Source organism: Callithrix jacchus, chromosome 14 (genome assembly GCF_049354715.1).
Source record: "Callithrix jacchus isolate 240 chromosome 14, calJac240_pri, whole genome shotgun sequence".
NCBI classification, from domain to species: domain Eukaryota; kingdom Metazoa; phylum Chordata; class Mammalia; order Primates; family Cebidae; genus Callithrix; species Callithrix jacchus.
In genome coordinates this window covers 41,132,793-41,159,694 of record NC_133515.1, presented here as the reverse complement: position 1 = coordinate 41,159,694, position 26,902 = coordinate 41,132,793, and the positions used below count along the sequence as shown (strand labels likewise).

At 49.7% G+C, this 26,902-nt stretch overlaps 1 protein-coding gene across 9 annotated transcripts in view; it reads left to right on the top strand.

The window, feature by feature from the left end:
- SFXN5 (sideroflexin 5) overlaps positions 1-26,902 on the top strand; it is a 128,615-nt gene that overhangs the window by 79,205 nt on the left and 22,508 nt on the right. For 6 of the 9 annotated variants that reach the window (XM_035272286.3, XM_035272280.3, XM_078349071.1 and 3 more), the window contains exons 10-12: positions 2,105-2,195; positions 19,255-19,370; positions 22,236-22,321. In XM_035272286.3, coding sequence (XP_035128177.1) covers positions 2,105-2,195; positions 19,255-19,370; positions 22,236-22,321 — 293 coding nt within the window. The remainder of the gene's footprint in view (positions 1-2,104; positions 2,196-19,254; positions 19,371-22,235; positions 22,322-26,902) is intronic. The other 3 variants (XM_035272285.3, XM_035272292.3, XM_054245301.2) reach the window with 3 other exon arrangements.

The following is a 26,902-nucleotide window of genomic DNA, read 5'->3' as shown; positions in this document are numbered from 1 at the left end:
GGCCCAAGGTGGCCGTTATCAGGGAGGTGCTTGCTATGCAGATGTGCCATTAAAAGGCATGTGGACGTGAACGATTCCCTCCTTCAGGCGGAAGGCAATGGAAAAGTGATAGCATCGTGCTTAGGAGGAAAGCACTGAAACTAGCAGGCTCTGTGTTCACATCCTAGCTTTACTTGCCTCATAATAGCTGTCTATCCTTGAGCAAAATTATTTAACCTCTCTGGACCTGTCTCTATCTGTAAAAAGGGCCAACGTGGTCTATCCAAAAGCCTTGTCGTGGGGATCTCATTAAGGTATTTCATGTGAATATGTGCTGAGTGGCCTCACGTAGGAGGTGCTCGCTGACATCTGCCGGGCCCCCGTCCTCTTTATCACTACTGCCCGTCTGCGTGTCCTCCAGCCTCCTCCCACGCTTTCTCTCAGTGCACTTTTTTGGGGGTGAGGGAGACCATTTCTTAGTCACTCGCTCCTGGACTTGAATTCCATTCGTGTAGCGGGGGCAGCAGGGCCCAGTGTGAGCCGGCAGCTCCCCAGCCCTGCCCTCGATACCACTGAAGTGTGTCCACACTGTGATGCCCCTGCCTGCCTCCCAGCCTTCCCTCAAGCGAGCTGGGAGGACAAGGACTGGACTCTGAGGATCAGCCTGAGACTGAAGATGGAGGCTGTGTTCCTGAGAACCCAGGCTGGGTTTCCCAGGAAGCACTCTGGCTCCACAGGATGCTGTTGTCTTCCTGGGTCTCACAGTTGCAGCTTGGTCTGGGCTGTTTCTGCCTTGCCGCATCCTGCCCCAACAGCAGCAGGATCCTGGCAGCCCTGAAGGCCTTCCCAAGGCTCTGCGTCTTTGCCAGCCACCCATAACATTAAAGCCAGAGCCAGGCCTGAGGGCACAGGGTGGCCTGCTGAGCCGCCAGGTGTGCCAGAGCTGACAGCAGGCTGCCCCGGCTTATCAGGCCAGGAGTCCTGCCACAGCTCCTCCCCCGCTTGCCAGGAAAGACAGTGCAGGGGCTGGCTTTGGCCTCTGTCTGGGGAAGCAGAGGCCTCTCAACTCAACTCCTAGTCTGATTTCCAACACTTTACATGCATTCTTATACCAGCGCTCGGATATTGTAGGTATTACCATCCCTTTTTACAGATAGGTAAACTGAGGCAGAAAAAGATGAAATGACTTACCTGCTTAAGGTCCCACTGTAAGTGATACTGGAGGTGGAACTCAGAGGTGGGCCTGATAGAACAGGTGTGGACTGAGTAGAGGAGGGAGGCATCCCAGGCTCACGGAGCATCTGATGAACAGCAAACTGGACTCTTGGGGTTGAACATGGGGTTTGGGAAGTGGGGAAGAGGTTATGGAGGCCAAGGCCACTGTGCGAAGGAGTTGACACCTTCTCAGGCAGGTTGGTCATAGAGAGGACCTGATGTGGCAGACGTGAGAAAGGCTGTGCTTTAGAAAGATGAAAGGGTCTAGGGGATGGACTCGATGGACTGGAGTGATGAGGCAGGCAGGGGCTGCGGTGAGGCACCTGCATCCTGGGCCAGGTAACAGGAGTGAAGGTGATGACAACGAGTCCAGGATGTCTCTCTCACCCTCCATCCTGCTCTCAGCTATGCTGCTTAGTCCTGCAGCCTGTGGGCAGGTGTGGGGGTCTCTCTGTCCTGAGTCCTTACGGTCTGGCTGGGCCCAGACTTGGGCCTACTGTGGGGTTTCAGAAAGGTGGTGCTTAGGGCTGGGGTGGGAATGAGGCCTTCCTATGTTTACATTTATTCATGGAGTATATATCCTTCTAGCAGCAACTGCCACGCCATCCCATCCCTTTTCCCCTCGGCAGCGTGTCTGTGAGTGTGTAAATGTGTGTGTATGTGTCTGATGCTTTACCTCTCTCCCTCTTTCTCATGGGCTGGTTACCTGGGATGACTGGGCAGTGGTACTTTAAATAGCCACACTGGAGCTCTCCAACCTCAGGTGATGCTGAGGATTAGGTGTGTGAGGTGCAGTTGCGGGAAAAGATGACATCCCCCACTCTCTGGTCTTCCTTCAGTCCAGCCCCTCCTCCCAGAAGCCACTGCAGCCTCATGTACTTTTTCTGTGTTCTTATTTTTTCTTTCCAAGGTGGGCCTTAATGTCCTGGTTCAGAAAGCCAACAAGTTCACCCCAGCCACCCGCCTTCTCATCCAGAGGTTTGTGCCGTTCCCTGCTGTAGGTAAGACCTGTACAGCACATAGAGATGTGTACTGTGGGTGGGTATGGCGGACCGCGGGGCTCCTGGGAGACAGATGACCCTTCTACACCTCTCCTGATTCCCACAGGGTACCTGGCTAGGGGGATTGGCACAAAATATGTGGCTAAAAGACAGGATCGTGGGAGCAGGTCCCAGCTCCATGCTGAGATTCTGCTTTTAGCATAGGGATTCTTAGCCTGGGGTCCCAGACCCCCAAGGGTCAATAGACAGAATGCTGCAGATCCCATGAGCTTGGTCTGGGAAAAGATGTACATTAACCTCTAACTGCATTTTAACATTTCCTTCTGTGACGAATGTAGGCAGCAAACCAGTCAGAAGCAGGACCTGTGACTTTGTCACCAGTAGAAATCACAGATGTGTTCATGGCACATTACAGTTGTTACAGAAATCTTAAAATATCATTTATGCTCAACACTAGTTCATATCATCATTTTTTTTTTTTTTTGAGACAGAGTTTTGCTCTTGTCACCCAGGCCAGAGTGCAGTGGCATGATCTCGGCTCACTGTACCTCTACTTCCCGGATTCAAGCAATTCTCCTGCCTTAGCCTCCCAAGTAACTGGAATTACAGGCATGCACCACCATGCCCAGCTAATTTTGTATTTTTAGTAGAGATGGCATTTCACCATCTTAGCCAGGCTGGTCTTGAACTCCTGACCTCGTGATTCACCTGCCTCAACCTCCCAAGGTGCTGGGGTTACAGGCTTGAGCCACCATGACCAGCCGCTAATTCATATTTAATACATCAACTGATAGATCTTGTTTTTAATTCTTTAGTTAAAAAGCTCATCTATTACTATATCACAGTTTAAAAATAGTTTGATAGGTTCTTTCAGGATGATCCCTTTGTGATCCTATATTTGTTTTACGCATTTAGAAAATTATTCTGAGAGGGGTATATAGGCCTCACCAGCCTGCCAGAAGGTTGGAAGCTTCTGCTAGTATAGGTTTCAAGCCTTTGGGCATTGTGACCCTCTAGGTTTCAGAGGCCTTTGCTCTACACAGGTGATTGTGGGCACACAGGTATATGTGGAGGGGATTTTCCTGCCTTCAGCTGCATCTTTGCTGAACTCGGAGTCTATGAGCTCTCGATAGATGCCCCAGGCCGGGGCCTTGGAGATACCACAAAGCCTTGCCTGGCCCTTAAGAAGCCGACACCTTGTTTGGGGAGAAGGACAAAATAGTGGAAGGAGTTTTTAAAACCCGAAAGAAATAATATTGAGAGCAATGTAAGGGCAGTGCATAGTTTGTTGTCAAGAGAGAAGGATAAACCAGTGCTTGAACCATAACACTGGAGCTCCCCATCTGTGCCCTAGGATGACAGGGACAGGCCCTACACAGGGCATGAGGACCCATGCCCTCTGTGGCACCAAGGCACAGTCTGAAGAGGCAGAGTCAGACTCAGGCTCACAGTCCTGACCCTGATCATCATCTCCAGGGCCCTGCTTCTCCATTTGTAAAATGTGGGCACCAGTACCCACCTTCCTACAGCCCAGAGCTCTGGGAGGAGCAACTGAGGCCACAAACCAGTTTCCACTGAAGAGAAGGTGCTTTGAAGCACCTGCAAAGCCCCTGTGAGAGGGTAGGAGGTCATTGCTGGGCAGTCCCACCCCTGGATGGCCCAGAGGCTAATAAACTCCCCGAACCAGCCACCTGGCTCAGCCTCAGCTGGCCCAGATAATTGCTATGGTAACTCCACACTTTTAATGAACTTTCAGCTATTTCTGTCCTGGGCCATTAATGTAATAACCCTTTAGATCTAACTTCGTTAAGGAGCCTAATAAAGCAAACACGGCTACGCAACTGGTGTTCCTGGCCATTCAGCCTGCAGGGTCAGATGCAGCCTGAGAAGGGGCAGCACTTGGCTGCACTGGGCTGGATCTGGGATTCAGCCAAGATGTAATCTGTCCTTAGCCAAGCTTTAGATAAGAACTTTGCCGGGGGGCCCATTCCAGCCCTACCAGCCATCTTGCTGTGTGACCTTGGAGTGGTCTTTACCTCTCTGGGACACCTTCAGGAGGAGGGTCCCTGCTAAAGGTCTGAGACTTTATGATCTGCCCCTCTTCAGGCTCCAGCCTAATTCCCCTCCTCTCTTCTTTTTGGGAATGAGGCTTCAGCCGCTCCCACAGGTGCAGCCACTGTTGGGGTCTTGAGATCCTGCACATCCCTCGAGGGTTGCATAATGTGGTTTTCAGCCCTGACGGTCCTAGCTCAGAGAGGCAGGCTCTTTGTGGCTTCTTCTCTGGCCTGGCTGCTGAGTCCTGGCTGGGTGTCTGCCTGACTTCTGCCCCAGCCCCAGTCTTCCCTCCCCACACACAGGCTTCCATCTCACTGGTCCCCATGCCCAGCCCTCTCATCTTCAAGTGGGCTCTTGCGGACAGCCCTAATCAATGTTGACACAGTTGCAAGATGAATAGGTATGGCCCTTACCCTCCAGGGACTCAAAAGTCTCTTGGTTCTCTCAGGCCACTGTCCAGTCCCTGTGCTTGGCCCCTCTTTACCTTATCCCCAGGTACCCTTAGCCAGACAGAGTATCTCTAAGCTGCACTGGGTGCTGGCAGGGCATAGGTCTCACCCGGCGTTCACTCCAGAACTCCAAGGCTAGGCCAGACTAGGCTGGGCCACCATTAAAGGTGACCAAGAAGCTGGCCCAGGCTGTGCTTGACCTTGTGGAGGGTCCCCTGTCCCTTTAGGCTGCTTGCAGAGACAGGAATCAGTAAGTGATGAGTGCACATGGGAAGGAGGTTGGGGCAAGTGGAAATGATCATATTTAGACCCTCGTTGTTGGGATGTGAGTGGAGTGTAGGGGGGTCTTCAGGGTGATGGAGGCTCCTGAAGAGGCTTCTACTCTGTGGTCAGAGGCCATATCCCAGCTCATCCTTCTGAGCTGGCTGGGAACTCAAGCTCTGGGGAACAAGGAAGACCCAGGAATCAGTCTCTTTTTCCCAAGGCTCTGCCAGCTCCTCCGCAGGCTCCAGCCTGAAGCCTGGGAGGTAGGTCACACGCCATATAAGAGTGGCCTGAGGCACATGTGCCTGGGCCCGACACCAAACTCCACCACTCCTACCCCATCCTACCTGCTGTCTCCTCATCTGGAAATGAGGCCTCTGACCAGACCTCCCTTCAGCCCCTTCCCACTGGGACCTCTGTGACTGCAGGCCTCCTGAGGTTTGCAGAGCTCTTGGAGGCTGCACAGCTCCCCTCATGTTCCCCAGCAGGCCTCTCTCCTCCCTCAGTTCTCCTCATTCTGTGCTGGGAGGGTCCGAAGGCATAGTGTGCCATCCCCCTCTTACAGAAGAATCAACAAAGTCGGACTTGCTGGAAGAGATACTGAGCTGGCCAAAGCCCAGGCCTCCCAGCCCAGGGCTCTTTCAAGCCCCATGGGATAGCCCCTCACTCCTATAGCTAAGAAACTGAGCACTGTGGCCACAGGCAGCCACAGTGTCCTCCCTGTTCTGCCTCCATGTTCCCCCCTAGTTTTTCAGAGTGTGTGTGTGTGTGTGTGTGTGTGTGTGCGCGCGCGCGCGCGCGCCTGTGTCACATGACTGATGTGTGTGGATGCACGTGTGCTGAGTACGTGGGAAGTCCCGGGATGCTCACTGCAGCCATTTCTCTCCCCTTGGAGAGAGGCGGTTTCAGGGCCATGCTGTGCCCCTGGTCTAGAACAGCAATCGTGTGGGAGATCACAGTTTCTATTTATACATGGAGATGTTAGCAAAGACAGTGAGCCCAGGAGCATGTGCGCTGGCATCAGAATCGATTGAGGACTGGCAATTAATTTGCTTAGACCTTAATTAATTCTCCAGTTCTTTCTTATTTGTGGACTGTCACGCCTAATTGTGTTCAGGAGCTCAGGCTCGGAGCGGGCCCTCCGTTAATTGATGTATGGTTGCTGCGAGGTGAAGTTAATGGTTTGGGAAGCTGGGCAAACAGTGTAATTAAAGGTCAGTAGAGGAGGCATTGGAAAAATACACACCCCCAGGTCCAGCCACCAGTTTCTGTGAGCAGAGTCCATTCCAGCAGATGCAGGCCCCACAGGCTTCTTGAGGGGCCTTGGAGGAGAGGGACTGGGAACAGTTACCAGCAGGAAGAGCAGGAAGAAGGGCCAGGTCCCGGGTCCCAAGTCGGGCAGTGGCCAGGGGACTAGACACATATCAATGACAGTAATGGGTGGGGCAGGGACTTTAGGAAGGTGGAGACCATGGTGTCACATCTATAAAGCTGGCCCTCTAGATTCCCGGTAGGTGTGTGCAGGGGAGGGCAGGAAGCCCTGAAGGTCACCCCAGGCTGCCTGGCTACATCCACTTGGAGCAGGGAACAGGCAGTGAGTGTCATGTGCTCATCAAGACCCCTAGCTGGGCCCTCAGCTCCCGATGAGGGAGGCTTGAGCCTTGTCATCAGCCAGCTGCTCCTTCTAAGAAGAACAAGCTTCCTTCAGGCACCGGAAATGCCAGCCTCAGCAGCTCCTTGCTGAGAAATGACTTCTTCCTGTGCCGTCCTCAGCAGTCTCTTATGTTAAATGTCACAGTGTATTTTGTTACCATGAAAAGATCTCTGTGTTAGTGCGTCCGTCGCCCAAGGGTGTCCTGGCAGTGTTTGGGAAGTCTTCTGTTCATTCACAGGTGGGCAAACCTGCTTCCCCACATCTATACCCCCTGCTCCCCCAGGCTGCATGGCCTTTGTGTCATTAAACCCCTCTTTACTTCACTGCTCCCCTTTGTGCTCAGTCCATCCTGCTTCCTCCATCTAAGAGGTGGCCATGGCAGTTCTGCCCAAGTCTGGGGGTAGGCCCCTGTGAGCAGGAGGTGGCAGCATGCACCCGTGGCAGCTGTGTTCTGGGCCCTGTGACATCAAGGTCCCTGTATCAAGGTCAGTGGTGCTTCATGTGGCATCCATGCCCTTCAGGAACCTCTGGATGCCATGAGTCCTTTCTTGGACCTACCCTGCTCTTGCCTCTCCTGTGCCCCACTGCAGCCATGATTCCTGCCATCCTTCTCTCTTCCCTCTTGCTCGGCCCTGGGCCTTAGCATGTGGCCCTGATATCTGGATACCTGCTCTTCCTACTGCTTCAAGTCACCCTCTGCTCTCCCTCGACTGCCAGGCCTTTGTGACTCAGTTCAAACACCATCTCCTCTTGGAAGCCCTCTCTGGGAGTCCCAGCCAGGGTTAGATGGAAGCTACCTGTGTGTACCAGTGTCTATCTGGGGACTGCCCATGTTGTTTCCAAGCCTTCCTCTCCCATCAGACAGTGAGTGCCCCAAGACAGGGAGTAGCTCTCATCTACCACCTCAGCCCCTCAGTGCCTGGCACACAGGTGCCCAGTGTGGGTTTATTCAATGATCAAACGAGTGCTTTAGCACAAAAGGTTTGAGATGCGGCACTCGTAGCAGAACCTCACCCTGATGGCAGTGGTGCCCAGATTCTGTAGCTACCTGGACATTTATCTGGACCTTTTCCACTTTTTAAAATGGTTTTTGAGTGCTCTGTTTTCTTATATACACTTTTACCATCACTGTGGTCCACTCTTAGTCAGCAGGCCTAGGGTGATTGACCATGGGCCCACCCCTTTCCAGGTCATCCTGGGCACATTATCCAAATTTTCCGGGCCGTGATGGCCCCATCTATAAAATGGAATATTAGTATCTCTAAGCAAAATTTTCATGGGGATTAAACATGTCAATTTCCCAGCACAGCATGAGCACCTACTAGATGTTGATCCTCTTCCAGCTCCACTCAGTTCCTCCTGCCCCAATCGGGTGGCAAGAACCAGAGAAGACACCTTCCTGCCATCAGGAAACTTGTTCTTGGGGGGTAAAAGGTGGTCAGATGTTGAAAATGGCACACACACACATAAAACAAAAATTCTGGTGATAAGGGCAATTACGTTTTTTTATATATACATACACTTTAAGTTCTAGGGTGCATGTGCAGAACGTGCAGGTTTGTTACATAGGTATACACGTGCCATGGTGGTTTGCTGCATCCATCACCCTGTCATCTACATTAGGTACTTTTCCCTCCCCTAGCCCCCCACCCCTTGACAGGAAGATGTTCTTCTTCCTGTGTTCATATGTTCTCATTGTTCAACACCCACTTATGAGTGAGAACATAAGGTTTTGGTTTTCTGTACTTGTGTCAGTTTGCTGAGAATGATGGTTTCTAGCTTTATCCATGTTCCTGCAAATGACATGAACTTATCCTTTGTTATGGCTGCATAGTATTTCATGGTGCATATGTGCCACATTTTCTTTATCCAGTCTATCATTGATGGGCATTTGGGTGGGTTCCAAGACTTGGTTATTGTGAACAGTGCCGCAGTAAACATACGTGTGCATGTGTCTTTATAATAGAATGATTTATAATCCTTTGGGTATATATCCAGTAATGGGATTGCTGGGTCAAATAGAATTTCTATTTCTAGGTCCTTGAGGAAGTGCTACACTGTCTTCCGCAATGGTTGAACTAATTTACACTCCCATCAACAGTGTAAAAACACTGCTATTTCTCCACATCCTCTCCAGCATCTGTTGTCTCCTGATTTTTTTTTTTTTTTTTTTTGAGGAGGAGTTTCGCTCTTGTTACCCAGGCTGAAGTGCAATGGTGTGATCTCGGCTCACCATAGCCTCCGCCTCCTGGGTTCAGGCAATTCTCCTGCCTCAGCCTCCTGAGTAGCTGGGATTATAGGCACGTGCCACCACGCCCCGCTAATTTTTTGTATTTTTAGTAGAGACAGGGTTTCACCATGTTGACCAGGATGGTCTCGATCTGTTGACCTCGTGATCCACCCGCCTTGGCCTCCCAAAGTCCTGGGATTACAGGCGTGAGCCACCACGCCCGGCCCTCCTGATTTTTTAATGATCGCCATTCTAACTGGCATGAGATGGTAGCTCAGTGTGGTTTTGATTTACATTTCTCTAATGACCATTGATGATGGCTTTTTTTCATATATTTGTTGGCTGCATGAATGTCTTCTTTTGAGAAGTGTCTGTTATATCCTTCGCCCACTTTTTGATGGGGTTGTTTTTTTCTTGTAAATTTAAGTTCTTTGTAAATTCTGGATATTAGCCCTTTGTCAGGTGAGTGGATTGCAAAAATTTTTTCCCATTCTGTTGGTTGCCACTTCACTCCAATCATAGTTTCTTTTGCTGTGCAGAAGCTCTTTAGTTTAATTAGATTCCATTCATCTATTTTGGCTTTCATTGCCAGATAAGGACAATAAAGTTTTATGGAGGATGAAACCTATTTGATATTCTCTCTAAATTATCTTCCATCCCCTCTAAGATTTTAGGAATCTAATATGAACTGAATTATTTAGGGAGAAGATATTTGTTGGAAAAAGGGCTGGGAATCATTATATCATGTTATCAAAGAAATATGTGGGCATGGTGGTGTGGATTTTAAGGAACTATGGAAGGCTGAGCTGGGCTGGGTTCTGGAATTGGTGGCAGCCTCAGAACTGGCATGGACCCCTGGTCTGCATCAGATCCCAAGAGGACACAGGTGGTGGGTCAAAGGCAGCCAGAGGGAAGTCTCCAGTGGCGTGTTCCAGGGCCCTGTCTTCAGTCTCATTCCCTTTAGTTATTTTGACTGCCTTAGACGGAGGAGGCCTATGGCTCACATTCAAGAAACAGGGACACCAACCTGGCAGGGATTGTGAATTCATGGGCAAGAGCACCAGGATCTAAAAAGAACCGTCGAGGTGGGCCGATGAGATCTCACAAGGTTTGATATACGTCTTGCTGTTCAAAAAAATGTAAGTGTACAAGTGTGAGGGTGCCAAGACCTACCTTGGCTGAAGTTCTCAGGACAGAGATCTGGGGATCTCGTGGGCTGTGTGCTCAGAATGGGTCCCTGGTGTGGTGTGTGCTTCTGATCATGCTCACTCAGATTTCAGCTGCATTACTAAAGATAGAACATCCAGAACAAAGGAGTCTGTTTAATTCTGGCTCTACACGTCAAGAGTAGCTCTGATAAGTGGTAGTACCACAAGAGTGACAGGATCTTCTGAAAAAAATGAGAGTCTGTTATTGGAATGAGCTGCCTGACCCCTGGATTTGAGGGAAATGTCTGCTGTGAGGGGCACTTGCACATGACCAAGTCACCTGTTTCCAAGCAGCTTGCTGGGGATCTGGCATACAGTAGGTGCTCCATAAGTGCTTGTTGCGTAAATGGCCTTCCAGTTCCAGGGTTTTATAATTCCTGAAATCCAGAAGATAGAGAATCCCAGAGGCAGTGAAAGTGGGGAAGTGTAATGCGGAGGGAGGGACGGGTTATGAATGCTGGAGAAAGCAGGGGGCCTGGCTGGGCTGGGCTGGCCTGCTAGGGAACAGAGGAGGGCGTGTAGGCGCTATGAGTGTTAGCTTGGGGTTTGGGCTTTATCTTTGGTTGATGGGGAACCACTGAAGAATCTCAAGCTAAGAGGCAGCTGTGATAAAAAGAGGCTTTTTAGAAGATGGCTGTGTTAACAGGAATCATATTAAGAGATTCCAAGCTTCCGAGTCAGCCTACACTGAGGCGTACAGGCTCATTTTTCAATCCAGAAATTCCCAGTCCTGAGTCGGTGACACTTCAGTATGGGTTGTGAAACTCTCCCCAAATTCTCAAGCTATTTAAAAGAAAATTTGCGCTGCTTACTTAGCACTGCCTCTCAGGTGGAATAACGGGGATTATTGTGAAATCAAGCAAATACGAGGGCTTACATCTTTCTTTGATAATCATCACTCTTTTAAAGGCAGAGGGGTTATATTCTGCTGTGATTCGAGTGTGAGAGAGTATGTGTGAGTGTGTAAAGATGGTGATGTGCATACACGTACATTTTCAATGCATAGACCATCCCAGACAGGGACATGAGAACCTGGCTACAGTGGCTGCCTCTGGGGAGGAGGTGAAGCTTAGTGTTGGGAAGGAGACTTACTTTTTATTATTTCTCCTATTACACCTTTTGAATCATTGACTGTGTTGCCCACAAAGTAGAAGGATGGAAGAGAGAGAGGGAGAAGAAAAGAGAGGGGAGGGGAGGCCAGCATTACCTCCCACTTCTTGCAGATGAGGAAGTGGAATCTGGAAGTACTTAGCCCAACATCAGTCTGGAGCCAGAATAGCAACGTAAGTCTCAAGGTTGCTACTAGAGTGCTTGTTTCTTTTAAAGCAAACGGCTCTATTTCTTTCTGATAATAGGTAATAGTATGAGCAATCCTACTTCTCTCTCCAGAGTCAAGCTTAGTATATATCCCTCCAAATTCAAGTTAACACCTATAAGTGTGTGAATTTCTGCCTATTATATCTATATGTAGTATAAATAATGTCTATAAAAATATAATTTAATACATATGGGTTTATATGTAATACAGAATATATATATATTTACAGAATAATATATATATATATATTTATGGAATAATACATATTTATATATATTTACAGAATAATATATATTTATATATATATGCATATGTATATATATATTTCTGTAAACTGCTTTTTAACCTCACAGTCAAGTTTAGATATCTTTCCATGGCAGTCATAAAATTCTAACTTCTCCTTAATAGTCACAATAGTTTCTTCCATGGCTATTTTTAAATTATTTAATTATTTATTTATTTTTAGATGAAGTCTTGCTCTGTCACCCAGGCTGGAGTGCAGTCGCATGATTTTGGCTCACTGCAACCTCCACCTCCTGGGTTCAAGCAATTCTTCTGTCTCAGCCTCCTGAGTAGCTGGGATTACAGGCATGTGCCATCACAACCGGCTACTTTTTGTATTTTTAGTAGAGACAGGGTTTTGCCATGTTGGCCAGATGGTCTTGAAATCCTGACCTCAGGTGATCCACACCTCAGCCTCTCAATGTGCTGGGATTACAGGCATGAGCAACCATAGTTGGCCTATTTTTTTAATTATGAAATTTTTCTATTAACAGAAAATTGAAGAAATAGAGAAAGAGAACGTTAGATACATTCAAAGCCCTCCATGCCCTCTGCCTTCTTGATTCTAGTTTCTTCCTCTCCCCACAGAGGGCACTGACCTGGAGTTAGTGTATGCTCACCATTTAGGTTTCTATTTTAGCATAGGTGCATGTACCATAAGCCAGTTGTATTGTTCATTAATTTTTTAAAATTCATATTAACTGTACCATACTGTACATATCCTTTTGAAACTTGCCTTTTGTTGTGGTTTTGAAATTTGTTTATGTTAATACATATACATTCATTTCAACTGCCACAGGCATTTGTTCTGTGTGGCTATCCACAGGTGATTAATTGGGGACATTTAGGTAGTTTCCAGTCTTTCATTATTATACAGTCTTGCTCTAAACAACCTTGTGCTCTAAACAGCTCATGTGCACATGAGTAAGACTTCCTCCTGGGCAACAGTTTTCAAACCTTCATCTGTATTATAATCACCTGGGGAACTTAAACAGATCTGGGCCTACCTCAGCTTCGGTTTCACTTGTGCAGCCGGTGCTGTGAATTGCCAGGCTAGGGTGTGTACCCAGATATGGAATGGACACACTAGAGGGTATGCATGTTTCTAGCTTTATTAAATACTGCCAGATAGGCATATGGGCTTTTACCCAACCTGCAGGGTATGAATTTTTGTTTCCCTACCTCCTTTTCAACATTTGATATTATCGACCTCTTAAAATTTTTGTTCATCTGTGCCAGGTGTGGTGGCTCACACCTGTAATCTCAGCATTTTGGGAGGCTGAGGCAGGTGGATCACCTGAGGTCAGGAGTTCAAGACCAGCTTGGCCAACATGATAAAATCCCATCTCTACTAAAAATACAAAAATTAGCTGGGCATGGTGGTGGGCACCTGTAATTGCAGTTACTTGGGAGGCTGAGGCAGGAGAATCACTTGAACCCAGGAGGCGGAGGTTGTAGTAAGCTAGTGCAATCTTGGCTCACTGCAGTCTCTGCCTCCTGGTTCAGGTGATTCTCCTGCCTCAGCCTCCTGAGTAGCTGGGACTACAGGTGTGTGCCAGCATGCCCGGCTAATTTTTGTATTTTTAGTAGAGATTGGGTTTCTCCATGTTGGCCAGGCTGGTCTCGAACTCCTGACCTCAAGTGATCCACCTGCATCAGCCTCCCAAAGTGCTGGGATTAAAGGCGTGAGTGACCACACCCACCTAGAGTTTCTTAACAACACAAAATGTATATACCAGGAAGGAATATTTATCTGACTATATATTAAACTATATAAGAGAAGACATCATGTTATGAGAAAAACAAGTCACAGGCTGGGAACAGCTATTTGTAAACCCTTTAACCAATGAGGTTTAGTCTCCAAAACCTATAAAGAACTGCAGATTTTTTTCCCTCAGATCTAGAAACCCAACCTTGATTATTAGTAAGATCGAGTTCATGTTTATTAGTTTTTTAATCTTTTATGAATTATCTACTCATTTATTTTTTTCATGATTTTGATCACCAGATCTTTTTCTTAATTTTTAAAGCCTTTATACATTGTGTGGATATTTTGGCTGAAATTAGCTGAAACCCTCAACACAAACTGTTTAGGGTTTAAATAATAAGGGAATCTATTATTTACACAAAGGGAGTCTCAGGTGGGGCATCCAGGGTGCTTCCCCCAACACTACTGTGGTGGCTTCCCTGTGGGCTTCATCTCAGGCTCTAAGCATCACATCCAGTCCCACAGTGTTCAGAGGATAAGAGGCGCTGCCTACCTCTCGCCCCTCCTTAGAAGGGAGGAGACCTTCCCTAGAAGTCCCCAGCAGATATTCCTGGTTGTCTGGCATTAGGTCACATGCTTCTTCCTAGATTAGTCACTGCCTGTTGGAGGATTATTACTATTAGTTTGGATTAATCTCGGGGGTAGGGAAGCTCTTGGGAGTCAGTTATCATGACCTCCATAACTTAAGATTAGTAGCCTTTTGTTGATCATATGTAATAAATATCACTTCCCAGGTCCCCATTTCTTATAGTATGGTTTCTAAATCGATCTTGAATGCCATGTTTCTAAGATGCCTGAGTTATAAGAGGTATTAACATAATAGCCTTTTAGAAGAAGAGAGACCTATAATTAGTGTCCATTGGAAAGAATAAGCCAGCATTCACTTACACATTCAATACAAGTCACTTTCTTTAGTACAACAGAGTTGGAGTCTAAGCCTCCTTCACATTTTCTTGTTCTTTTTTGGGCATTGGTTGTTAAACACAGCATTGTGGCCACCACTGCTTTTTGTAGTCCTGCTTCTAATCTTGACTCCTTTAGCCCATTTAAGATGAATGGTATAATTTCAAAGCATATAAAAGAATATTGGGAATTTTTTGTTTGCATTTCTGATTTGGTTATACTTGTGTCTCATTTTTTTTCTTTACTTGAAGAAAAAATATTCCTGAAATTAATCAGCTCCTTTAAGAAGCCGACATGTTGTACGTACCTAAGTGTGGGACCCAAGACTAGGCTACATCAATCCCTGCTGGCTTTAAAATTTGTGTGATCTTCTTCAAGAAGTTTGGCAGGTTTTTTTTTGTGGGGGGAGGGGGGTAATTGAAACATATTCTCACTGTAAAAATTTAAATATTATAGAAAAATTTGATGTAAAAAAGTGGAAGTCTTTCAACAAACCCTAATTCTCAAATTGAATTCCTTTCCCTAAGCAGACCACTCTGTGAGCTGTGAACCTTCCAAAACATTACCTGTGGATTTATGCGCACATATATGTGCATATGCCAATTACAGGGTTTTACATACAGTAAATCATCATGTACATACTCAGTAGCATTTTTCACATAACAGTTTGTTTTGGAGATCTTCCCATGTGAGTTCCCTAATGGTGGACATTTAGGTTGTTTCTAATTATTTGCTCTTACAAACAGTGCTATAATTAACATCCTTGTAAATGTCTCTTTGTGCATATGGGCAAGCATTTCTTTAGGGTAGCTATCTATGGTTTGGCAATTTCTACTGTCTTTAATTGCATTGCCTGGTATCTGGCAGACGATCTTCTGCATGTACAATAACTTTTCATGTCCGTGCTCCATTATAGTGTAAGTTTTAGAAAGATGTTTTAGGCAACAATTAGGAATCTAAGTTTAAGTTCAAATGCTGTATGGATTGCTGTGGTCAGCTGAGGTGACACTTGAATGAATGGATAGCTCTGCACATGGCTAAGTTCACACATGTACAGGCAATTGTGTTGAGTAGCAGGTAAGGTTCCTTTTCTGCTGACTTTCATTGTGAGGCACATCATGATTTTTTAAAACATTAAAATCTGGGAAAGTGCATCATAGAATTGAGGAGTTAACAGTAGTTTGTTTTCCCTAAATCAGTAGCCTATTGCTATGTGTCTGTGTTTAAATGGGCCTTTCCCTGTGAGTTGATACAATGGTTTCTCCACCAATTAATTTCCCCGACAGGTGGGTGCGTTGCAGGACTAGGGTACTGCATGGATCTGCTTGTCTATTCCTGCCCTAGTTCAGGGGGCAGGCTCCCCTGTGATCTTCTTTCGGAAAACTTTCTTGCACATTTGTCTTTCTGTCTACTGCTCTTTCTTCTTCCCCACACTGCCCCTTTTACACTGGGTGCTTCATTAGCTTTTCACAATCTGCATGATTTTGCATCGCAATGGGTCGGATGTGAAAACATCTGCAGCAGGCAAGAGCAAATTTTCCTCAGGACTTAACACTGAGCTTGCCATCATGGAGAAGTCATGCCTTTCTCTCCTTCTCTTTCTCTTTCATTACTTGACATCTCCCACATTGCTGCTAAAACATCAGTTATGCCTGAGTCTTGAGTGGTGTCAATCTGAGTTGAAAATGTGCCAGATTTCTTAACATCATCACTAATAGGCTGCTTAATTAACCTGCTGATACCATCAATAATAGATCTTGCTGGTTTGTTAGAGAGAAGACCCATGGCCCAGGGTTGTGCACGCTCTCGTTCTCTCTCTCTCTCTCTCTCTCTCTCTCTCTCTCTCTCTCTCTCTATCGTTTGCTTAGGCTCTCAGTGTCCCTGTCACAAGAGCTGGACTTGCCAGGAGTGGGATAGGAGGGACTGGGACAGTTTGAAAAGGATATGGCAGAATTGAAAGATCCAGATGAACTCATGGAGATGAAATCAATGTGACAGGCTGGCATTCCCATTGCTGAAGGGCAGGGATGGCTGGTAGCCTGTGCATACGGCAGGTGCTCAATAAATGGCTAACCAGTTTTCACAGTCAACAGAATTGCTTGCAGGTCATGTGCCATCTATGGAGGCAGTAAGAACTGGCTGTTTCAAGGGAGAAGCCTGGGGGGTACCATCATTCTGAGATGGCTTTTAGGGTTTTCTCTGTCTTTTTTTCCATCCAGGCAACTTCAGAGATGTCCTGGAGGGGCTGGATGAAGGGAAGGAGGCTGGGTTTTCACTTCCTTTTATGCTTCATTTTTCTTCTCGATGGTTTTGTGTTTGAACCAAAGCTGTCCTGCTTGCCCCATGTTTTACGTTTGGGGATTATGGGGAGGGAGGGAGATGCTGCGATGAGCCAGGGCTGGTCCACTGCCACCTCCAGATCTACACTCTCTTCTCTTTGTCCCCACTATGCATACACACCCAAAATGGGGGCTAGAGACATTTCAGCTATCCCCAGCTTCCCCTGACCTGGGAAGGGGCACAGGTGCAGAGGCTGACATTTTGTGTGAGCTCAGCCAGCACCCAGAAATCCCATGGAGACTCTAAATGCTGCCCTTTATTTTATCCTGGGAGAAGCCGAGGTGGGGTTGAGGTGGCAATGGCTCAAGTTCCCAGAGTGAGCTGGTAGCTCCCGACCTTAGCAGGATGCTTGCCTTTCCTGGAATGGTGATGGTGGTGGTGGTGGTGATATGGTGGACAGGGTCCTCAGAGGGCAGGGATTGATGCCTTTCAGGGCAGAAGTCCCCACTATCCTTTTCAACAGTTTTCTTAGGTCTCCTGGGAACCGAGAGCCTGACAGCCCCAAGGGCATGGGGGGTGCATAGCCTCCCTCCGGCCACTAGAGGGTGTGTCACTAACACAGAGGCCAGGTGGCCGCTTCCCAAGGCCACCCTGAGGGGCCCTTCTGGGCCCTGAGCCCTGGGGCTGAGAGGGGAGAGATACAGAGCCAGAATTGGAACCCAAGCCTGATGGCCCCAAAGCCAGGCTCCCAACCCCTCTCTGTCATGCCCTGCTGACCGGATCTCCTTTACCTTGGATTCAGCTTCCTAATTCTGTCCCTCACTGCCTGTGGTAAAAACGAGGGTTTCTCAATGTCAGCACCATTGACCTTTGGGGGCCACATGATCCTTTAGTGAGGAGACTGTCCTGTGCCTTTCGGGATGTTTAGCAGATCCCTGGCCTCTACTCACCAGATGCCTGCAGCAACCCCCAACCCCCAGATTGCAATCACTGAAAATGCCCTCAGATGTGGCCAAATGCCCCGCAAATCCACCCCTGGTGGAGAACAGCTGTTTAGAGCAGGTGAGCATGCCTGTTGTGGGGCAGGAAACCCTGGGCCGCAGAGGGACTGCCTGTGGTTCCCACTGCGCTGAACGTTGGTGGAAGCAGGAGTGATGCTTGAAGATGGCGTGTGCTGTAAATACATTTTAGAACTGTGTTTGGCCTCCTGCTTTTCTTCTCCAAAGACTGCAGAGCCTTTCGGTCTTGCCCTGTTTATTCCACCTCCCCATTTTAATGAAACAGGTGACTGAGGCCCCCAGGTTCTCAAGCCACACCTCACCCACAGAACCTTGTCCCCCAGCTGTGAGCACCCTGGACCGCTTGTTGGCTCAGGCCCCAGGAGCATCTGTGGTCTCCCTCCCACTCCGCCTGCCCACCAGGCCCTGCCACCCTCCAGCTCCCCAAACCCTGGTGCCTCCCCCCACTGGAGGGAGGGGGAAGCAGCAGGTGTTGATGCTAATCAGCGTTCACAGCCCAGAACTGCAGTCGCTCCCAGGCTCACACACTCCCCAAAATTAAACACTCATTATACAAAATTAATTGACATTAATTAGCAAAAATTAAAACTTTAAACACAGCAAGGCGCTTTGGGGGGAGGAGTGAGGCAGGCAGGCTCCGAATTTGTCACCCCCCACTCCCCACCTGCCCACCCCTCCCAGGTTCCCCCACTACCATCCTGAAGCAAGGCTGGGAGAGTTCAGGCAGGGTCAGCACCCACACTGCACTGGGCCACGGATCCTGCCCAGTCATGTGAGTCTCAGGCTAGGGGAGCAGAAGGAGGCTCCCTGAGCTAGTCACCAGCTGATGGGTGGCCCCAGACTTCAGCAACCAGTACTTCACTATGGAACCAGGAATCCTCCCCTTAGCCCAGGTCCCCAAGATCTCAGAGGGCATAGGGGCCTAGCCAAAGGTAGGAACTCAACCATAGGAAGCAAGAATGGAGAAGACGGTCTTCCTTTAACTCAGCCCACCACCTCCGCCCTAACCCTCCTGCCCCATGAGTATTCAGGAGGCATAGGCACTGTAGCCTTTCTGCTCTGTCCCACTCTGCTGTGTGACCTCAGATAAGTCACTCCTCTTCTCTGAGCCTCAGTGTTCCATCCATATGATGAGGGGGTGGTGCTGGGTGAACACTGAGGTTTCTGCCTCTCTGACATCTGCCATCAGGGTAGGCAAATTTCTGGGAAACTGATTCACTCAGAGACAGAGGGGGCTGAATGTGGGATGGATAATTCAAGAGGATGGGGCAGCCCAAGGTCCCCAGTGATGGTGGAACATCAGGCCTGGGTCGGTGGGGGAATGCGGCTTCAGGCCAGAGACCCCTCCCAGATGGACACCCACTTGGCCTGCCTAGGGGGTCTGCCCCAGAGGAGAGGAAAGCAGCCGCTGGATAAGTGGCCAATCCCTGAGCCCAGGTTCCCAAGGACCCCCAGATCCCTTGCCAGGCTAATAGGCAGATGGACAACAGAACCCCCCTTCCCCAACCTTTGCCCATGCATTTGAACGCAGAGCCCCATGGCTTGGCTAGGGAGGAGCACAGTGACCTCCCTCCAAGTGGAATGCCATCCTCCTCCTCATCCTGCTCTCTGCACCCCCTCTCTCTGCAGCCAGTGCCAATATCTGCAATGTGGTCCTGATGCGGTACGGGGAGCTGGAGGAAGGGATTGATGTCCTGGACAGTGATGGCAACCTCGTGGGCTCCTCCAAGATTGCAGCCAGACACGTGGGTCTGGGGGCTTGCAGGGTTGGGGAGGCCAGCAACAGGGAGGGGAGTGGTTTTCCCTTAGCATGTGTCTTCCACAGGCTTCTCTCCAGAGTACCCTGGTTTTCGCCTCTTGATGTCTCCTCCTCACCCCGCCCCCACCTCCAGTCTGCATGAGTTCGGGCCTCTGGCTTCCAGCCTGTTCCCCTGGACATGCCCTCACTGCTGTGAAAAGTCCCTATCTCTTGTCTCAGCCCCTCAGGACCCAGCTTCTTGCTTGTCTCACCCAGAGGAGGTGTTAATTGGTGAGGGCAGAGGAGACTCTCCCAGAGCTCTCTTCCCTCTCCCTCTGCCCAGGGCCCTGCCTCCCAGGGCCTTCCCATCCTCTTGGGTAAGCCAAGGAAGCCTAGGAGGCCAGTGGCTTATGGTTCTGGGTTAATAGGCACTTCTGCAGGTGAGAGCTTACCGGGGACCGAGTGCCGTGAGATCCAGGGATTTGAGGCTTGAAGAGGTTTAGAGAATATTTTGTTACAAGACCCTCTTTTACCCCTGCTTACATAGGCTCCACCACTCTAGCAATTGCAGTTCAAAAAAATGAAAACACAGGCCAGGCATGGTGGCTCACACCTGTAATCTTAGCACTTTGGGAGGCCAAGGCGGGTGGTCACCTCAGGTCAGGAGTTTGAGACCAGCCTGGCTAACATTGCAAAACCCCATCTCTACTAAAAATCCAAAAATTATCCAGGTATGATGGTGGGTGCCTATAATCCCAGCTACTAGAGAGGCATAGGCAGGAGAATTGCTTGAACCAGGAGGACAGAGGTTACATTAAGCCAGGATCCCACTGCACTCCATCCTGGGCGAAAGACTGAAACTTCATTTCAAAAAAAAAAAAAAGAAAATGCAGCCCATGTGTACATCCCCCTCTCCTTTCCCAGCTTTTGTCCAGATGATGGTTAGTGGCTTGTCCTGCTGCCCTGGGCTCTGGCCTCTATGCTGGGTATGGGACAGGATGGGGGTTGGGGGTGAGCCATGAAGTGGTGGAGCATGCACTCCTGCTCCAGCCACTGTCCTCATCAGCTCCCATGAGGGCCCCCAAGCCCTACCCCAGTCATGAGGCCTTTTTATTCAGACTTTGGTCTGGGAAGAGTTCTGTCCAAGTCAGTGCCCCTCCAGGGTTTTTAGGACAAGGGGCTGAGGGTATTATGTCCACATGGCGTCCTCTGCTGCCTGCACTGGCACTGGACCCTCGTATCATTCCCAAACCTGTTCCAGAGACTGGAGGGGCCTCTCCCAGGCCTTCCTGAGGCTGACCATAAAGAGCCTAGGTTCCTGGGAGAAATGTTCATCCCTGAGCCCATCAGCAGAGGGGATTTAGTCTCAGTTTTCTACCTTCCTATCCCAGTCCTGTACTTTTCCCCAGTGCCTGTGAGGGAGGACAGCCATGATAACTCTTCTCAGTGTCATACAACAAGGAAACCCAAGCGGCTGGGCTCTCTTCAGCCTGGCTTGCTTAGTTCTTTGCTGTCTAGGGAGGGACTCCAGGCGTCTGTGGGCTGTGAGCTGTTCCTGGAGCCTCCTCTGAGGACTGGCGCTCCTGGGCTAAAGGAACTCACCACAATGGCTGTTGGAGCTCAGAATCGCCACTGAGCTGTGCTATGGCCAGGGACAACCCCCCCCCCCAACAATCCCTTGGGAGCCCCTGGAGCAAAGCCCTAGGCAGACCCCGAGGGAAACCCTGCAAACATGCAACTGAAGAGTACCTCCCTTATAGATCCCACCTCTTGTCACTGAGAAACTCATCCATAGCCAAGAGACACAAGATCTTGCAAATCTTTGTCTTTAAAATATGTTTAAAAAATAAATAAATACGAGGCTCATGCCTGTAATCCCAGGACTTTGGGAGGCTGAGGTGGGCAGATCACCTGAGGTGAGGAGTTCGAGACCAGCCTGGCCAACATGGTGAAACCCCATCTCTACTAAAAATACAAAAATTAGCTGGGTATAGTGGCTCATTCCTGTAAACCCAGCTACTAGGGAGGCTGAAACAGGCGAATCCCATGAACCCAGGAGGCAGAGGCTGCAGTGAGCCAAGACCACACCACTGCACTCCAGCCTGGGTGACAGAGCGAGACTCCATCTCAACAACAACAACAGAAAGTAAATTCCAGAATTTACTCCTCTGGCTCCATGAGCCCCAGTGGCTCAACAGGCCCCAGCTGTCTGTGTTGGCCTTGTTTTTAAAGCTGTTCCCCAGCCCCCTTGCGCACTGAGCATGGAAGGCTGCTCTTGCCACCCACAAGGTGCTCAACTACCTCCCTGAGCACTGCCCATTCCTGGGGTGCCAGGGTGTCCCCCACATGTGGCAAGTGATGGGAATCTGCTCTTCTCAAATGTGTGTGGTAAGACCAGTGGAGCCTGGATGCGGTGGCTCACGCCTGTAACCCCAACACTTTGGATGCTGAGGTGGGTGGATCACCTGAGGTCAGAAGTTCTAGACCAGCCTGACCAACATGGTGAAACCCCGTCCCATCCCTACTAAAATACAAAAATTAGCCAGGCATGGTGGTATGCACCTGTAATCCCAGCTACTCAGGAGGCTGAGACAGGAGAATCACTTGAACCTGGGAGGCGGAGGCTGTAGTGAGCTGAGATCACACCGCTGCACTCCAGCCTGGGGACCAGAGCAAGACTCTCAAAAAAAAGAAAAAAAGAAGGCCAGTGGCTTTTTTGATGTTTGGAATGTGGCTTCCTGAGCAATCCCATGAATAATGCCATTCAGCCAAATGTGCATTGTGGTGGCACACACCTAGGGCTCCATATGGGTGTGCTTTTCTATTACCGGCCATCAGGCCCCCCTCACCACAGCCTCTGCCTGCCCCTCAGGCCCTGCTGGAGACGGCGCTGACTCGAGTGGTCCTGCCCATGCCCATCCTGGTGCTACCCCCGATCATCATGTCCATGCTGGAGAAGTGAGTTGGGGCAGCCAGGATGGAGGGGCCACCATGGGGGAGGAGAGGGAGAGGGAGGGAGAACCAGCTGGCCCAGGCAAGGGATGAGGGGGCAGCAGGAAGCCCGCCCCAGTTTGTATAGAGGGTGGAAGGTGTCTTGCTCTGTCTCGGACTCTCCAGGTGGTGCCACGGAATCACTCTGTGAGAATTCTTGGACTTTTACTATTCAGAACCCTGGGCTAAGTGCCACGAGGGGTACCAGGATGACAGTGCTGGCCCTCCCCTGAGGAGCTGGTGGTTCGGGGTTTGTGTGTATGCACGTGTGCCAGTGAATAGTGCAGGACCATTTATGAAGGCAGAGGCTGAGGATTCAGGGAGGAAGACTAGATTCAGGTGGGTATCCGCTGTGGGGCAAATCACCACCTTACTGAGCTTCAGTTTTTCTGCCTGCAAAATATAAATAGTAATAGCCTCCTGCCTCCCTCAGAGGGATGTTCTAAGCACTCACATCTGTCATGACTGTAAAGAAATGAGGGAGCATAATAATAGTAATGGAGTGAGTCTATTAGTTAATGAGTGCTAAACTGAAGGGGCAGACTGAAATGCTGCTGGAGGAAAGGTTGCGTGGAGAGGGCAGGCCCTGGGAGAAGGCAAGGGGAGGGTCCTAGGTGGAGGGGGCCTGAAGGCACAGACCCCTGGCTGGTCAGGTGACAACAAGGAGACCCTACCCCATGGGGACATCTCAAGATAGCAGCTGGAATTGGGGGTGTGTGGGATAAGGATAGGGATGGGGGTACTCCATCTGGGGTTCTGGGGCAAGGGATTCTTCCCTGCTTGGGGACTTTCTTATTCCCACAGTATGAATTATAACAACTGACATTTGTTAAGCACTTACATATCCCAGTCCTCTCTCAGTCAGGTTTCTGCCCGAATGCCACCTCCTCAAAGAGGTCCTCCCTGACTACCCCATCAGAAGTCACCATTTCTCATTACTACCTCTCCCTTGTAATCCTTTATTTTTCTTACGGCCCTTATCCATATCTGAGATTGTTCCTCTAGTTGCATATTCTCTATCTGCTCTACTAGAATGTCATCTCCATGAGACACGTCCATCCTTTTGTTCACTGCCCTGCCCAGCATCTAGCACAGTTCCTGGCATACAGTAGATGCTGAGTAAGCATCTATGAGTGAGTGAATGAATTCTCTCATTTCACCTTCAGGACAGCATAATAAGGTAAGTATAATATCCTCATTCTACAGATGAGGAGAGGAAGGCAAAGACAGGCTGTATCATCCGCTTACAGTCATCTACTAGGAAATAGCAGAGCAGTGGTGGCAGGAATATGGCTGCAAGCTTGGTCTCTTCAAGCCACACTGGCTGCCTCTTGCATCTTCAGGTCACACCATGCAATTAGCCTGTGTTTGAGTCCTGCCCTCCATGGAAATGGGAGGAGTAGATTTGGAGTCTGATCTCAGGAAGCCTGTGTTTTTATAAGGGTGATGGGCAAGACCTGTATACAGGTCAGCTGCAGGTGACAGTAGGCAGTGAGTGAACTCAGTCAAGGTGACCTTGAGAAGAGGAAGCACTGTGGGCCCAGCAGTAAGGAGGGCTGGTCCCCAGAGAGGGCCTGTGGCCAACCCAGAGAGCAGGATAGGATTTTTGTGGAAGGGCGAGCTTTCTGGGCAGGGTGCAGGCCTGTGGCATGGACACTGAGGTGTCCAGCTGGCTAAAGGTAAGTACACTCATGGGGCCAGCTGATGAGGGGTCCTGTGTGCCCAGCTGAGATGATCCCCCAGAGCCTCTGGGGATACCTGAGCATGGGCATGGCCTGGTGAGCACTGGGATTAAGAAAATTCCTGTGGTGTGGAAGTTTGCAGCAGACAAAACAGGGTGGTCTCTTTTGTGCCCCTGACTCTCGTATATGTAGTGCCTTCATGAACTGAGGTCCCTGAATACCAGTGACTGCACGTACGCACAGGGAGCCAGTGGGGCAGGTGAGGAAGGTAGTTCTGTCCTTGAGACTGCGGAGCCCTGAACCTTGGAATTCTGTTCACTGCTCACTCTGTTACTTGAACCACAAGTCCAATGAGGTAGAATATTCACACAAGTCAAGCACAGCAGCTTGATTCCTCACAGATAGGCTTCAGGGACAACGGGCGCCTGAGACTTATGGCACACTGGTGCCCCATGGCTTGAGGAAGCTGCCCAGGGAGGATGGAGTCTCTTCCACCCACGTACCACATCACACTGCAACTGAGGGAGTCTGGAAGCACTCCACCCTGGGGTTTGCACCCGGGGGGACATCGGCTTGCTCTGCTAAAGTGTTGCAGGACATCCTGTTCCAGAAGAGGTGGGAACATGAGCCCAGGCTGTCCCAGACAGGCCTTCCTTATCTCAAGATGCTGTATTCCCAGCACATCTACAGCTATCCTGAGAACGACAAGAAGGCGGGGGGCAGGGTGTGAAGCTGGGTCAGCCACGCTCATCCAGGGACCTGTCCTTCTGCAAGAATTTGCTGGGGAAAAACATGCTCTGCGATGCCTCTCCAGTTGGCAGAGATGTTTGCAGAAAGTGGAATGATGGTTAGTGTCCCATTAGCTTGGGGGCTTGAATTTGGCTTTGGGAGTCATGGTGAAACAGGAAAAGTTTCCTTGTCTCCCTCAAAGGGAGTATGATGGGGATATGGCTTGCTTCTTCAGTGCCCCACTGCTCAAACCTCTAGGGGAGCATACAGAGGGGCAGGTTATGGGGCTCCACCCCCACAGCAGTGTCCAGGGGTGAGTGTTTACAGCTGAAGCCCCAGTGGGCATGTGTTACAGGGTGCTTTTTTAGTTTAGCCATTCATAGGCAGCTTGTGTTAGCTCAATTAGACTCCTCCCTTATCGAAAGGACAGAGGGCTTGCTTTATCCTGGGGTTCTTCCCTTGGTGTCCCAGAAGAATTGGATCACACGTGGGCTTGGAGAATGAGTGCAAGGTTTCATTGAGTGGAAGTAGCTCGCGGCAGACAGGGGAGCCAGAAGGGAGATTGGTTTTCCCCTGGAGTCAGGCTGCTCAGCGGCCCAGGCTCTCCTCCCTACCGCTCCAGCCAACCTCCGCATTGTTCTGCTAGTCGGTGGCCGGAGTCTGTCAGTGTGCTCTTCTGCCGGCATGCTCCCTTCTATGTCCTCTCAACATCCAGCCACTTGTGTGTTTCTCCACTGATGTGGTCTTCTGGATGTCTACCTGCCTGTGTGTCTGCCTGCTAGGGTCTCAGGGTTTGTTTTTTTTTTAAGACGGAGTTTCGCTTTTTGTTGCGCAGGCTGGAGTGCAGTAGCATGATCCTGGTTCACCGAAACCTCCGCCTCCTGGGTTCAAGTGATTCTCCTGTCTCAGCCTCCTGAGTAGCTGGGACTACAGGCTCATGCCACCATGCCTGGCTAATTTTTGTATTTTTAGTGGAGACGGGGGTTTCACCGTGTTGGCTAAGCTGGTCTCGAACTCCTGACCTCAGGTGGTCCACCTGCCTTGGCCTCCCAAAGTGCTGGGATTACAGGCATTAGCCACTGCACCTGGCCAGGTCTCAGGGTTTTTTTTAGGCACAGGATCAGGGTGTGGCAGGCCAGGGTGGTCTTGGGAAATGCAACATTTGTGCAGGAAAACAAAAAATGCCTGTCCCCACTTAGGTCTCTGGACCCCTGGGCGCAGGCATGGGGTGGAGCCCTAGCCAGGGGCCACACCCTTCCCTTCCCCGCTTCCCTATCATTTAAAGGGACCATGCCCTTCTCTTCCCAGCACTTCCCTTCCCCACTTCCGTATCAATGGGAAGTAGGGTGATGATTCTGGGTCTGAACCTCCCCAGCCTGGGACCTGTCTAGTTTCTGGGGTACCACGTACTCTCACATCTCAGGCTCCAAAGGAGCCCCTGTGATAAGGTGAAGCGAGGTCAGTTTGGTGTTCCTGGCAGCCTCGTGTTTCATTGGTCCTTCCCTGGAGTTCCTTGGAGGATCCCTGGGAAAAGAAGAGCTCAGCCCAGCTTCCCCCAAGAATATGAAGATGAATAAGACCCAGTTTGTGCCCTCGAAGGCTTGCTATTCTCACATGTACTCTGGAAGTGCAGGACTGTGTGGTAGGAGAGGCAGGGCAATGTAGCAGAGTGATCTGAGGCTCTGGTAGGAAAATAAAATCTAGATTCTTGCTCTACCTCTTTCTGCCAGTCTAATGTGGTTGTGGAGCCTCTCTCAGCCTCAGTTTCCCACCTGGAAAATGTGGACACTGCCCCTTCATCACCTTGTTCATTGGGGCTTTGCATTTTGCGCCCCCCAGCAGTTCTTTGGCTCTTTGTTGGGGGCCTACCACGTACCCCATAGCCTTTGGGTGCAAGTGCAGGGCCTCCACTGAGGAGGCTGATGAGGAAGGCAGCCCCCATTCTTTTGGGGAGTCCCTGTTGGGTGAGGGAGTTAGGACAGCCAAGGGAGAAAAGACAAAAGAACACTTAGAAAGCAGCCTATGTGCAAATTAATGGAGTGCAAACTAAAACTGCGCTCCAAGTGCTGAAGGAATGCACAGCAATGGTGGGGACAAGCTGTTGTGTGGGGCCAGGGGCTGGGACCTGCGTTGCTTT